The sequence below is a fragment of the Mus caroli genome, chromosome 5 (genome assembly GCF_900094665.2).
Source record: "Mus caroli chromosome 5, CAROLI_EIJ_v1.1, whole genome shotgun sequence".
Taxonomy (NCBI): Eukaryota; Metazoa; Chordata; class Mammalia; order Rodentia; family Muridae; genus Mus; species Mus caroli.
In genome coordinates this window covers 85469104-85480970 of record NC_034574.1, presented here as the reverse complement: position 1 = coordinate 85480970, position 11867 = coordinate 85469104, and the positions used below count along the sequence as shown (strand labels likewise).

The following is an 11867-nucleotide window of genomic DNA, read 5'->3' as shown; positions in this document are numbered from 1 at the left end:
TTTTTTTTTCAAGACAGGGTTTCTCTGTGTAGCCCTGGCTGTCCTGGAACTCACTCTGTAGACCAGGCTGGCCTCGAACTCAGAAATCCACCTGTCTCTGCCTCCCAAGTGCTGGGATTAAAGGCGTGCGCTACCCCTGCCCAATTTCTTCATTTTCTGACAATTATCCAGTCCTCAATGCCTGTTCAGAGAATCTTATGTGGGATTATGTTGGTATTCTGAAAAAATTAATGTTTTAACCATGAGACTGCTAATTTGTTATGACCAATACTTTCAGAAGAGAGAAAAGGAAATTTCTCTCTGGGGCAATGGTCATAAAAATGTCATACGTGCTTGATCAATATGTCACTTGAGGGCAAGAGTGATTTAAGGGTAGCGTGGATACAGACAACGCTCCACAAGCTCTTCCCAGAGAATACTGTTCCTAAATAGAAGCATTGTTCACATTTCCCATGACTGAACCTGGAAGTGTTTCTCCTGGGAGCTGATGGTTCTTACTCGATTATCACAGCAGACCTGGGCTAATCCAGATATGAAGTTAATGTGACAAGCCAAGCCATTTTTACAACTCTTGCTGCTGTTATGAAATAATGAACCTCTGAGGTTTCCTTGGGAGCATCTGGAAGCTTTAAAGACAGTTCCAGCTGTGGAAGACAACATGATTCATAATACTTAGTCTTAATCTAGAATTTGAACTGCGAAGACAAAGATCAAAGGAATTATTAACTATTTGCTCATTTAGTAAAGAACAGATCACCAGCGACTGTAAACGACGCTTGTATACCCATTCCATCAGTCATAAAATAATTCCAAATAAATAGCCACTTTGTTCTCTGGGTTGCTGTATACTGTGTAGGTGTTATTTAAAGTAATCAAGAGCCGGTCTCATAGCATACCCATACTGTAATATAATTTCAGCACTTAGGAGGGTGAGCTGAGTGTGGTAGGATAATGCCAAGATGGGGGTGGGGTGGGGCTGCTATGTAGTGAGTGCTTCAAGTTCAAGATCATCCTGGACTTTGTGGTGAGTTGGAGGCAAACCTGGTCCAAATGGCAAGTGAGTCCTGTCTAAATTAAATAATTAGCAAATATTAGGGAAGGAAAGCATCAAGGATACAGCAAATTAGCCTAATGCAGAGAGATTCAAAAACTTAATTTCAGTCTGCACAGTTGAGATTAACAAATGTGTCTGCCATCCACTGCACAGCCCTGACTAACCAATGCTGTGGTCTGTCCCAGGCTTCCTTATGTTCAAAAGGGGGCGCTGTCTTTGCATCGGCCCTGGGGTGAAAGCCGTCAAAATGACAGAGATCGAGAAAGCTTCTGTAATTTACCCGAGTAACGGCTGCGACAAAGTTGAAGTGATGTATGTGCTGGAGGTGACAATGGTATGGGTGCTTTTGTTTGGTTGATGTTTTCCCACCAAAGTTTAAGACTATTTTGTGTCTCCCTTACCAGTGTTACTATGAAGCCTCATAAACGACAAAGGTGCCTGGACCCCAGATCCAAGCAAGCTCGCCTCATAATGCAGGTAGGTTTTGAGTCGGCCAGGTCGGAATGTGCTTTACCCACGAGAGTGCTGGAACACAGAGAACAGGCGACTGCCGGAAGACCCCATTACCATCCTAACAGAAGCACCCAGTTAAGGGGTCCTGGGTTAAACCTGGCCACATCTTTATCCTCTGCATTGTTTTTACAGGTCAGCTCTTAATTACTGAGGAAACGAAACAACCCAGTAAGTAAAACTTCATTTTCTCATTACAGACAATCGAAAGAAAGAATATTTTAAGGCGCCAAAACATGTGACATCCTGGGAGCGTCTGACTGTGAGCCCTCCAATAAGAACTCTGTGCCAGGAACCCGACCCTCTGCTGTCGTGGAACATGCATCCACGTATTACCAGGCTGCAGAACCTTCTAGAAGGTCCGATACATCTAAACTGTTCTACTTGGCTATGAAAAATATTTATCTCTAAAAGTCATGTGCACACTACCTTCTGTGGTTACAGTGGATGCATTGTTACTGCAATCCGGACCAGTGCTGGATTCAAAAGCATCTGTGTGTGTAGTAAAACATTCCTCAAAGAATTGTTCATGCAAATAAACATTCCTTTCCCCAAATATCACGAGGCACATGAACATCGAGGAAGACATTTCCACATTTTGTCTTGTTTGTTCATTTAAAAAGACTACGATTCATGAGGTGCCGGAAAACATTTCTGCGTTGTAGAAACTAGTAAGAACACTACTGTTTGTTTCCTAGTTAGTCGCACTGGCTAGTTAGTCACACTGGCTAGTTAGTCACACTGGCTAGTTAGTCACACTGGCTTCCCCCTGAGGCCTTCTAAGGGGTTAAGATGTGTTAATTTCCTGCATGTCTGGTTTTATCAGTGACAATAACCTGAATAGATTTTTAAAATAAATTGGTACTGTTCACCAAAGAAAAATGTAGGAAAAAAAAATCTGTGCACCTCTTTCAGTCTGTTTTCCTGTGAGTCTGCCTTTGAGAAAAATATGTAAATGTGTACTTTGTTCCTTTCCTTGGTCATACTGTGAATGAATGGTAGGGATGGCTGGCTCTGTCTCTCCTTGAAAAGAATAAGAATTGTGCTTCTCTAGTAAGCTATTGTAACACTTATTAAATCATCAACAGCTACATGCTTTCTGGACATTGAGATGCCTTTAGATTGTTTTTGCTTTGTTTTGTTTTTTAGAGCTACACAGGTATTTGTCTTCACATAGAATTCTTTAGAAACGTACATGCCTTTAATCCCAGCACTTGGGAGGCAGAGGCAGGCGGATCTCTGTGAGGTCCAGGCCAGACTGGTCTTTCAGAACAGCCAGGGCTACACAAAGAAACCCTGTCTCAAAATATTTTTAAATAGAAAGGAATATACTTTAGTGAGGAGGAGCTGAAGATGAGAAAAAGTATGATTAAAAGGTACTGTTAAAATTTTCAATAAAAAATTACCCAGGTGTGGTGGTACACACCTTAATTTCAGCACTTGAAAGGCAGAGGCAGGAGGATCTTGAGTTCAAGGCCAGCCTGGTCTACAGACCAGGAGTTTCAGAATAGCCAGGGCTACACAGAGAAACCCTATCTTAAAGTAAAGAAAAAAGAAATGCCCAAATAAAATAAAAGAAAGAAAGAAAAGAAAGGAAGAAAGGGAGGGAGGGAGGAAGGAAGGAAGGAAGGAAGGAAGGAAGGAAGGAAGGAAGGAAGGAAGGAAGGAAGAAAGGAAGGAAGAAAAGAAAAAGAAATGTACTTCGATAGTAGTCATAAAGGAATCTAATCAACTTCACTTAGGATTGAAGAGACTCTTCCTGGCTGCCCCACCCCAGCCCCTTTCACCTGTTAAATCTCTCCTATTGTGACTTTCTGAGCTGCGTCAAAAGGGGAAAGCAAAGGGAGATTTCCTGCCAAGCACAGCAAAGCCCCAGCCAGGCTGTGTGTACTCAGACTTTGCACCTCAGTGAGGGCACACCGACTGTCACCGAGAAACCTGAAATAGTAGCTGTGACAGACACTCTTGCCAGTGTCTCCCTGACGCCTGGCTTGACTCCGCTGGGTCCTTTCTACCACAGCTCCCTTAAGTGTGTGTCCATAGCTGCGTAAATGACACACCTGAATCTGGAGTCACCAAAACAAATGAACAAACAAACAACCTGACAACAGTACAGGATCTCTGGATCCATAACCAAAGCTCAGTTCAAAAATCAACACATGAGGCCAGGGTGTTTGCGGCTGTGTTTACCGTGCTTCACTACAGAACATCACGACCACCTTAGTTCTGAGCACATCCCATGTACACTGTTCTGTGCATGTCATGACACAGGAAATGCAATGAACGAAATGCAGTGAATGAACCCTGTCTGAAGCACTCACACTGGAGACCACCGCACATGCAACAAACTGAAGTAGTTTTTTACTGGGCATATGAGGATACTTGCTTTTACAGAAATATAATTGTTTAATTAAGAACAAAAAGGCTTTTCGTATTTTCTCTTAAAGGACTGAGAATATAACTAATAAACATAAATATTTATGATGTCAGCACAGTCTTTGAACTCTAAATATTTACGTTTATTAGTTATATTCTCAGTCCTTTAAGAGTGGTTTAAAAACAACAACACAAAGGTCCAATACAATCCAACTCAAAGATGCACTAACTTGATATTTCACATCCTGAGAGCTGACAGTAGAAAAGCTATTGGTTGAATAAAAGTGTAGACAGACAACTACTGGGGAGAACAGAGGTAGGCGGGGTTTCAGTTACCAGGCTAAGGGCTGCAGATAGGGACCATGAAAGAGAGGAGAGGAAGACAGAGAGAGGAGTCAGACACCATGAGAGGAGATAGACCAGGGCATGGCCAGAAGTGCAACCTGAGGATGCGCTGACAGAGCAAAGGCAGCCTGGATGAGACTCAAACAGCAGGTAACACGGGCCCTATGGACTGGATGTAAGTTACAATAGCTCAAAACCTGCCCAATCTAGGCTTACAGCTTGTCAAATAAAACACCAAGCTTGTGTGTCATTTATATGGGCTAGCTAGAATAAATAGGTCTTTTATCGTATGAAAACTTAGTGTAGTGTAAACTCCCTAGTGAGTCTGAAGGTGACCCTAATGTAGGCTCCAAATAATGAGGGAGACGGAGTCACAACTGCCTTTTTTCATGTCACCAAACGACCCAGGACTGGGTTACATCCAATCGAGTTGCTGGCAAAGGGGTCCCATCCCCAAACAACCTAAGCTGTTGCCAAAACAATAGGTCTGTGGAGCAGCACAGGACAGAAGCCACGGTGCCACAAAAATCGTCAAAGCGGAGGCAGGCCCCCCTTTCCCTCCCCAGCCTACCGCAGGGCAGGAAAATGCCCTACAGGAGCTGTCCAAAATTATAGCATCAAAAATGACTGTACCTCATCTCCTCAGCCCGCTGCCTTCTCAGGAGCTGCGGGAGCTGTCCACGGTGGTGCACTACCTTCCCTGGCTCAGTGGGAGCTGCCCCTCAGGAGCTGTCCACTGTGGCGACACCTTCTTTCCTGCCTCACCCTACAGCTTTCGTGAAACACCACCGCAGGAGCTGTCCACACTGGCAGCACCTCCTCTCCAGCCTCCCTGAACCCCAGCAGCCCCTCAGAAAAAGCCAGCTGAAGCAGAGAAGGACTTCCCACCCTAACCCGGGGGCTGAATGTAGGAAAAAGGGTGAAAAAAAGCCACCAATCCCTGAGCAGGAAACCCACCAATCCCTGAGTTCCTCAAACTCAAGACTTGAAATCCCACCAGTCCTCACTCTGGAAACCTCTGCCCTGAGAAGCTCCGCCCCCTCAGAACCCCTATATAAGCACAGCCTTTTTGTCCTGTTGTCCACTCCTGGGAGCAGAGGACAGCTATCCCTGGATTCATCCTTCCACACCCTGGACCATCCAATTAATCTCTTTTATGAGATTTCTTGCCTGGTGTGACTCACTTGCCTAGAGAAGCTGAGAAGAAAAGAAGTGGATCAGGGCTGAGGGTCCTGGGCTCCTCAGCTCAGCTGGGGATGCCCTCCCTGGAAGCTTCAGCACCTCTGCTTCATCTCAGAGCTCCCGTGCCTCAGGATGCCCTTCCACTGGGACATCTTCTTCCCTCAGAGATAGTTCCTGGGCTTCCAAGTCCCAAGATACCCTTCCATCTGAAGAGAAACACAGCCAATCTCTACAAACTGATAGCTCCGCCCATTCCTGAAGACAACGCCCACACAATCCACTGAACATGGAGAAGGCAAACTGGTGCTTACATAAACCTTCACCCCTATGTCCTAGTGTCTTTGGTATGGGAAGGTAATCTGCAGGCTACCATGAGAGAAACATAAATACTAATTCAGCCACAAAACCTCTGATCTACAATGATGTCCTGCCTGCAAAATATGCTAGGGCAATGGTGGCACAAAGCTTGTGATGTAACCAACCAATGTCTGATATGATTTAGGGCCCACTTTACAAGAAGGAACCCAATACTGCGTGGGTGACTAAGATAGCCCAGAGAGCTAAGGTAAAGCCAAACACTACTGGTCTGCTAAGGGAACATAGCAATAAAATAACTCCTAACAATGTTCAGCTATACTCATAGACTGGTGCTTGCTCAGCCAGCATCAGCAAAGCTACCTCCAGCTGCAGATGGGAACAAATGTAGAGACTCACAGCCAGACAATATGCAGAGAATGCCAGACTTTGGAACACGGAGCTCTAAATAGGACATCTGCATCAAATCTCCCCACCTCGGAGCTCAGGGAACCCCGGAAAAGCAGACAGAAAGGTTGTAAGAGCCAGAAGGTATGGAGGACACCAGGAGAACATGGGTCTCTACACCAACTGAGCAAACCTCACAGGAACTCAACAGACCCTGAAGCAGCAGGCACAGGGCAGACACCCGCAGGCCTGCACCAGGCCCTCTGTGCATGCACTACAGCTCTTGTGGTCGCTTCCTTCTGTTAGGATGCCTTGTCCAGCCTCCATGAGATGGCTTTTGTGGTGTCTTACTGTATTTTATTTTGTCGTGTTTGATTGCTATCTCTTAGAAGCCTGTTCTTTTCTAATGAAACAGAAAGAGAGTGAGGGGGGAGGGGAAGGAATAGCAGAGTAGAGAGAGGGTTTGGAAAGTGTAATCAGGATTTATTTATGATAAAAGGATACTTTTAGTAAAAGGGAAGCAAACAAAGGGCTTGAGCTAAGTTAATATGAGGAGAGAGGAAATCCAGACGGCAGAAGCAGAACACAACACTCCCCAGGCCACGGTGAGGAAGCCAGGAGGGCTCCGCTTCTATTACATTTTGGATTTATACCAAGTCATCTTTAAAACACAACCATCAACTCCCACAAGGTATTTTTTTTTTTTGGTGTTGTTTACTGTTACCTGCTTATGAGTGGTTTTCATCTATAATATCATTAGTGTATGGACTATCAGCTTGATCTCTACAGCAATGCTCAGAAGTTTGTTACTTTAACATTATAGTAAAAGATTTCTTGTTGAGAAACATATATCCTCTCACATTCACAGCTGTATCTATCTTCTACTCTCCAGAAGTCCCAGTGAGACATGCACTCCCTTTGACCTTGGTCAGAGTAAGAGGACTGCTTCTTCCTCAGTTTACACTTCTCAAGTTGAGAAAAGCCAATGTCCTGATTCATTGATCCATGTCATTGATTCTTCCTTGCCAACAGAGGGGGACAGCAAAGCTAACACAGACAGGCAGCACAGCAGTGACACGAACAGGCAGCAAAGAGCCCGAGTAACACAGACAGACAGGCAGCATAGCAGTGTGCTCAATGACTCTGGGACTTGACTGCCTAGGCTTAGGCTAGAATCTTGCTATGGAACATCGCTGAGCTGTTCAAAACAGTCTAAGACTTTAGTTAAATGAATAAATAAAATAGTACAGCCTCACACAGGTGAAAACATGCAGTAAATGTTGATTTTACTACATGATTTTTAATAAATTCAGTCACTTTGCTGACTGAAAATATCACCACCACTTAATATCCAGGGTAGTGTCAGGAGCTTAGGTACTAGGAAGCCTTGGCTGGGTTAAGACCCACAGTGGCCCACCTTCCTCTGCCTCCCCAGTGCTGTGATTACAGACATGTGCCACCTCATACAGCACTAGTTTTTACTGGACCTCTGGTATCCAGGCTGGATTGTCATTTTACTTAGTGACTCCGTAAACTTATATCCCTAAGCCCTGCATCTGCATGTGTTTGTAACATGAAGACTTGCCCACTCTCCACCCAAGTCAAGGTCATTAAAGAACATCTATTTCTTTGCTACCCCATCTTCCAAATTTAACCCTATCCTGAGCTCTGGTTCTTAATGTGTGGAAGGGGAAACTTAACTAAGCTGTTCTCTTTGGTTTGGTTTGGTTTTTCCAAGACAAGGTTTCTCTGTATAATAGCCCTGGCTGTCCTGGAACTCACTCTTGTAGACCAGGCTGGCTTCAAACTCACAGAGCTCCTCCTACCTCTGCCTCCAGAGTGCTGGGATTAAAGACTTGAAATTAAGTTCTTTAACTCTTATTTTCTTCCTAAGTGAGCCCTGAACAGTAAATACTAGCAAAATAAATGCAACAAAAGCCTTGAGGATATTTGAAAGAAAATAATGTATTTTTAAGTTATCATTTTCCTTCATTTCCCCCCCCCCCAATTCAAACACCCCGTGCAGGGTTGGCAGGGACTGGAACATCAGCATAAAACTTGCTCTGGGCCGTGAAGCACAAACACCATGCTGTGCCTACAACAAATGCACATGCCCAGACAAGATGCCATTTGGCTGGCTTTTGGCTTGCTGAACTTTGTCACAGGGGCAATTGTGAGCTAGTTAACACGGTACTATTTTAGTTGGTAGAATCTCAGATTCATCCACACTTGGTATAAATTATTTTTATATAACATCTTAAAATCATTTGCCTCTCATGTAGATGCCCGCTCCCCCACTCCCACCCCAGAACACTAGCTGCTAGTAATATCTTAACTAGTATTAAAGCTGCTAGTAATATCTAACTAGTATTAAAACCAGTTTTAAATGTGTTACTTTAGAGTTTTCTTTGGAATTTTATCATCTGTAAGAATTTGTCTTTCTGTTCCCCTTTGTTTTAACCATCAGGACCTGCACACTGAAAGGAGTATCCTTGCTTATAAGTCCACTCTGTGCTATTATTTATCCACTAGGTAAACTGCCTTTCCAGTAAAACCCTTTCTTAGACGTCTTCAGTTCTAGTGCTAATTTATCTACAGCCTGTGAACTCTGTATAAAAGCAAACAGATATCAGTAGTGTTAACTGTATCATCCGAAGAATCCCCCACTGCAAAAAAAAAAAAAACAAAAACAAAAGCTGGGGCCATGGCATAGCTCAGTGGTAGAGCATCTGCCAAGCATGTCTAAGGTTCTGATTTGGATCTTCAGCACCAAAATAAAAACCAGTCACTGTATGGTCTAAAACAGTGACTCTCTGTGAGTTCAAGGCCAACCTGGTCTACAGAGTAAGGTCCGGGAGAGCCAGGGCAGCACAGAGAAACCCTGTCTGGAAGAAGAACAAAACAGTTTTCAACGTTTCTACTGTTGTGACCCTCGTGTTGTGTTGACCACCAACCATGAAGTTATTTTCATTGTTACTTCATCACTATAATTTTGCTATTGCCATCCATTGTAATATAACTTGCTGATATGGGGGGGGGTCTCGACCCACAGGTTGAGAACCACTGGAATGAACTCTGCACCTGGCATTCCCGGGCATGATTGTGTCTGCCACCCCTCTGCCAGCACCTCATTTGCCCTGGGCTCAAGCTGGCAGGGAGTGAAGAGCTGATTGTGTCATTGGGAAGCATTGGAGCAGTCCACCCAGCCAGTGCCAAGTCAGAGCTGTGCAGGGGAGGTTGCTGACATAGGACTTTGGACAGAGCGGTGCCCTGCAGCAACCAGGGGAATCCCGTCTTCCAGCTTCTGAAGCGTCTGCTTCTGAGCTTCTTCTAAGAGTTTTCGTTTCTCAGAAAGCCTTTGTGTTGTCAGGGGGTCTGCGCTCAGAAGCAGTTAAGAACAGGTTGTTTTTATTGGGTTTTATTTCTCTGGTCTGGTGCTGTAACCACAGGCTAAATCTATGAAGTGGAAACTGAAACTAAGTTCTGTAACTCTCTCTCTCTCTCTCTCTTTCAAAGTTAACCCCCAACAGTGAATAAATACTAGCGAAGTAAATGGGCCAAAAAAAGCCTTGGGAATTGCTGAAAGAAAAAACTATGTTTTAAACGTGATCATTTTTCTTTTCTTTTCCATTCAACTACCCCATGTAGGTTAGCAGCGACCGGAAGCTTAACAGCAGGTTCCCTACTGGTGTGCAAACCACCCCTGCTCCGGAATGGTTTCCCACGTTGGTTACATCCATGGGGTTGATGCCCTGAGCAGGCTCCCATGCAAAACAAGAGAAGGAATCTTTGTCCTGCTTCTTGCCACACACTCCACTGAAGTCTGCGTGACAGGCCTAAAGGCTTGGACACAGTCTCGAGGCAAAGAGTTTCACGGAAACTTAGCCTCCTGGAACCTTGGCATTCCCACAGCAAGAATGCTCCAAACCTGTCCCTGCGTTAGTCGTTGTGTGGATCTGTGTGCTTTCTTTCAGTATTGTTTTCTTATAGGTGCCTCCAAGAAATGATTTTACAAATACCTAAATCAGGTTGAGCTTTTTACTTCCTGGCTTTCACCCATGTCCTAGGCAGTCCTTGAGCTGACCCTGGGCTTGGAATTTCGTAAGAATGTCATTCATCCAGACGAAATGCCCCAGTGTTGACAGTTAGTAATCAGGCATCTCAGTGTGTCAGATAGGAGTTAGAAATCTCAGGGCAAGCTTAGCAAAGTATACTGAGAATCTTCATTACAGTCAAGTATGGCAGACTACATTGCATATTAGTTGTCTCTTCTGACAAATGGAGATTCCCTACAGACACTTAAAAGAGCAGTCAAGTTACTCCCATATACAAGAATTTACCATGGCCTAGGAAGAAGGAGGGTTGTGGTTTAAGGAAGAACTACAGTATTGCATTATTCATGAAAAGGTCTGCTAGAACAGAACCCCCTGGTACAAGCTTTCATAAGGCTCAAAAGAATAGCATAAATTGTGACTAGGGTGTGGAATCCTCACCTGGCCCCTGTCATTAGCTGTCTCTAGGCTGGACTGTTTTTATCTTAACTGTAAACATTGCCTGGTTCCTGCCAGTCTTTTGAAGGCATTTCTGTTTTGTGTCAGATAACTTCAATGTACCTTGGCTGTTGTGACACCTAACTTCTTTGTTTTCTTCTGTAATATATAAGTTGGATGCTCACTTTGACAAAATTACATTCAGATACAACACTCCCTTGTGTCCATATTTGTTTGTCACTTTTTGCCGACTCTGTGCCCACCTGTGCCGGGACTCTGATTCTCCTGTGGGTGAAAGGACAGACTGAGTCCAGTCTGTAGCAGCTTCTGTTCTCAGCAGGCAGAACACAGATTGCTACTTCACATCCCAGGCACTGGGACATGAGTGGCCTGGATAGCCACCCCAGTAATCCCAGTTGTGGGATGGCCCACACCAGCAAGGAACAGACTTTTTAGTTTGCATCTTAGGGTGGGCATGGTGGCACAGGCCTTTAATCATAAGCATTGGGAGGCAGAGGCAGGTGGAAGGGTAACTTTGAATTCAAGGCCAGCCTAATGTACATGGTGAGTTCCAGGACACCCAAGGCTACATAGGAAGACCCTGTGTTGGAAAACCAAAATAGTAATAGTAATAATAATAATAAAAACAGTTTGCCTTAATCAGATTTGCTTAGCATAATCAGCTCTCCAAAATCATGCTTACTGAGGATAATTGGGGACAATGGGTGTTCTGAGCCTGCAAAACTCAACTCCAGGTCCTACCCAGGGGTCACTACCTCATGCCACTCTTCCATGCTTCTAGACTGGCTGGTTGGTGTCCTCTGTATTTGTGTTTGTGTCTATGAGTGTGTGTGTGTGTGTGGTGTGTGTGTGTGTGTGTGTGTGTGTGTGTGTGTGCGTGTGTGTGTTTGCGTCTGTGTGTGTGGTGTGTGTCTGTGTGTTGGGGAGGGCACTTCTGTACTTGCATATGCTTCCCCTCCTGGTCATTTGTTTAAGCACACCTCACTCTTCTGTTTTGTTTGTCTTTGAGATGGGCTCTATACATAGTCCTGGAACTCACTATGTAGACCAGTCCAGCCTTGAACTCAAAGAGATCTAGCTGTCTCCACCTCCCAAGTGCTAGGACTAAAGGTGTTTGCTATCATGTGCAGTCCGTAGGAACACTTCACTCTTGAGTGTGTGTGTGTGTGTGTGTGTGTGTGTGTGTG

The 11867-nt window shown here is 44.5% G+C and overlaps 2 protein-coding genes across 4 annotated transcripts in view; one reads left to right on the top strand and one right to left on the bottom strand.

Annotated features, from left to right (window-relative positions):
- Positions 1-2646, top strand: part of Cxcl11 (C-X-C motif chemokine ligand 11) — a 5504-nt gene extending 2858 nt beyond the window's left edge. For both annotated transcript variants that reach the window (XM_029477278.1, XM_021161762.2), the window contains 3 exons: positions 1240-1366; positions 1459-1531; positions 1765-2646. In XM_029477278.1, the coding sequence (XP_029333138.1) occupies positions 1240-1366; positions 1459-1531; positions 1765-1806 (242 nt within the window). In that variant the 3' untranslated portion in view covers positions 1807-2646. The remainder of the gene's footprint in view (positions 1-1239; positions 1367-1458; positions 1532-1764) is intronic.
- Art3 (ADP-ribosyltransferase 3) overlaps positions 1-11867 on the bottom strand; it is an 84642-nt gene that overhangs the window by 53152 nt on the left and 19623 nt on the right. The window lies entirely within an intron of this gene.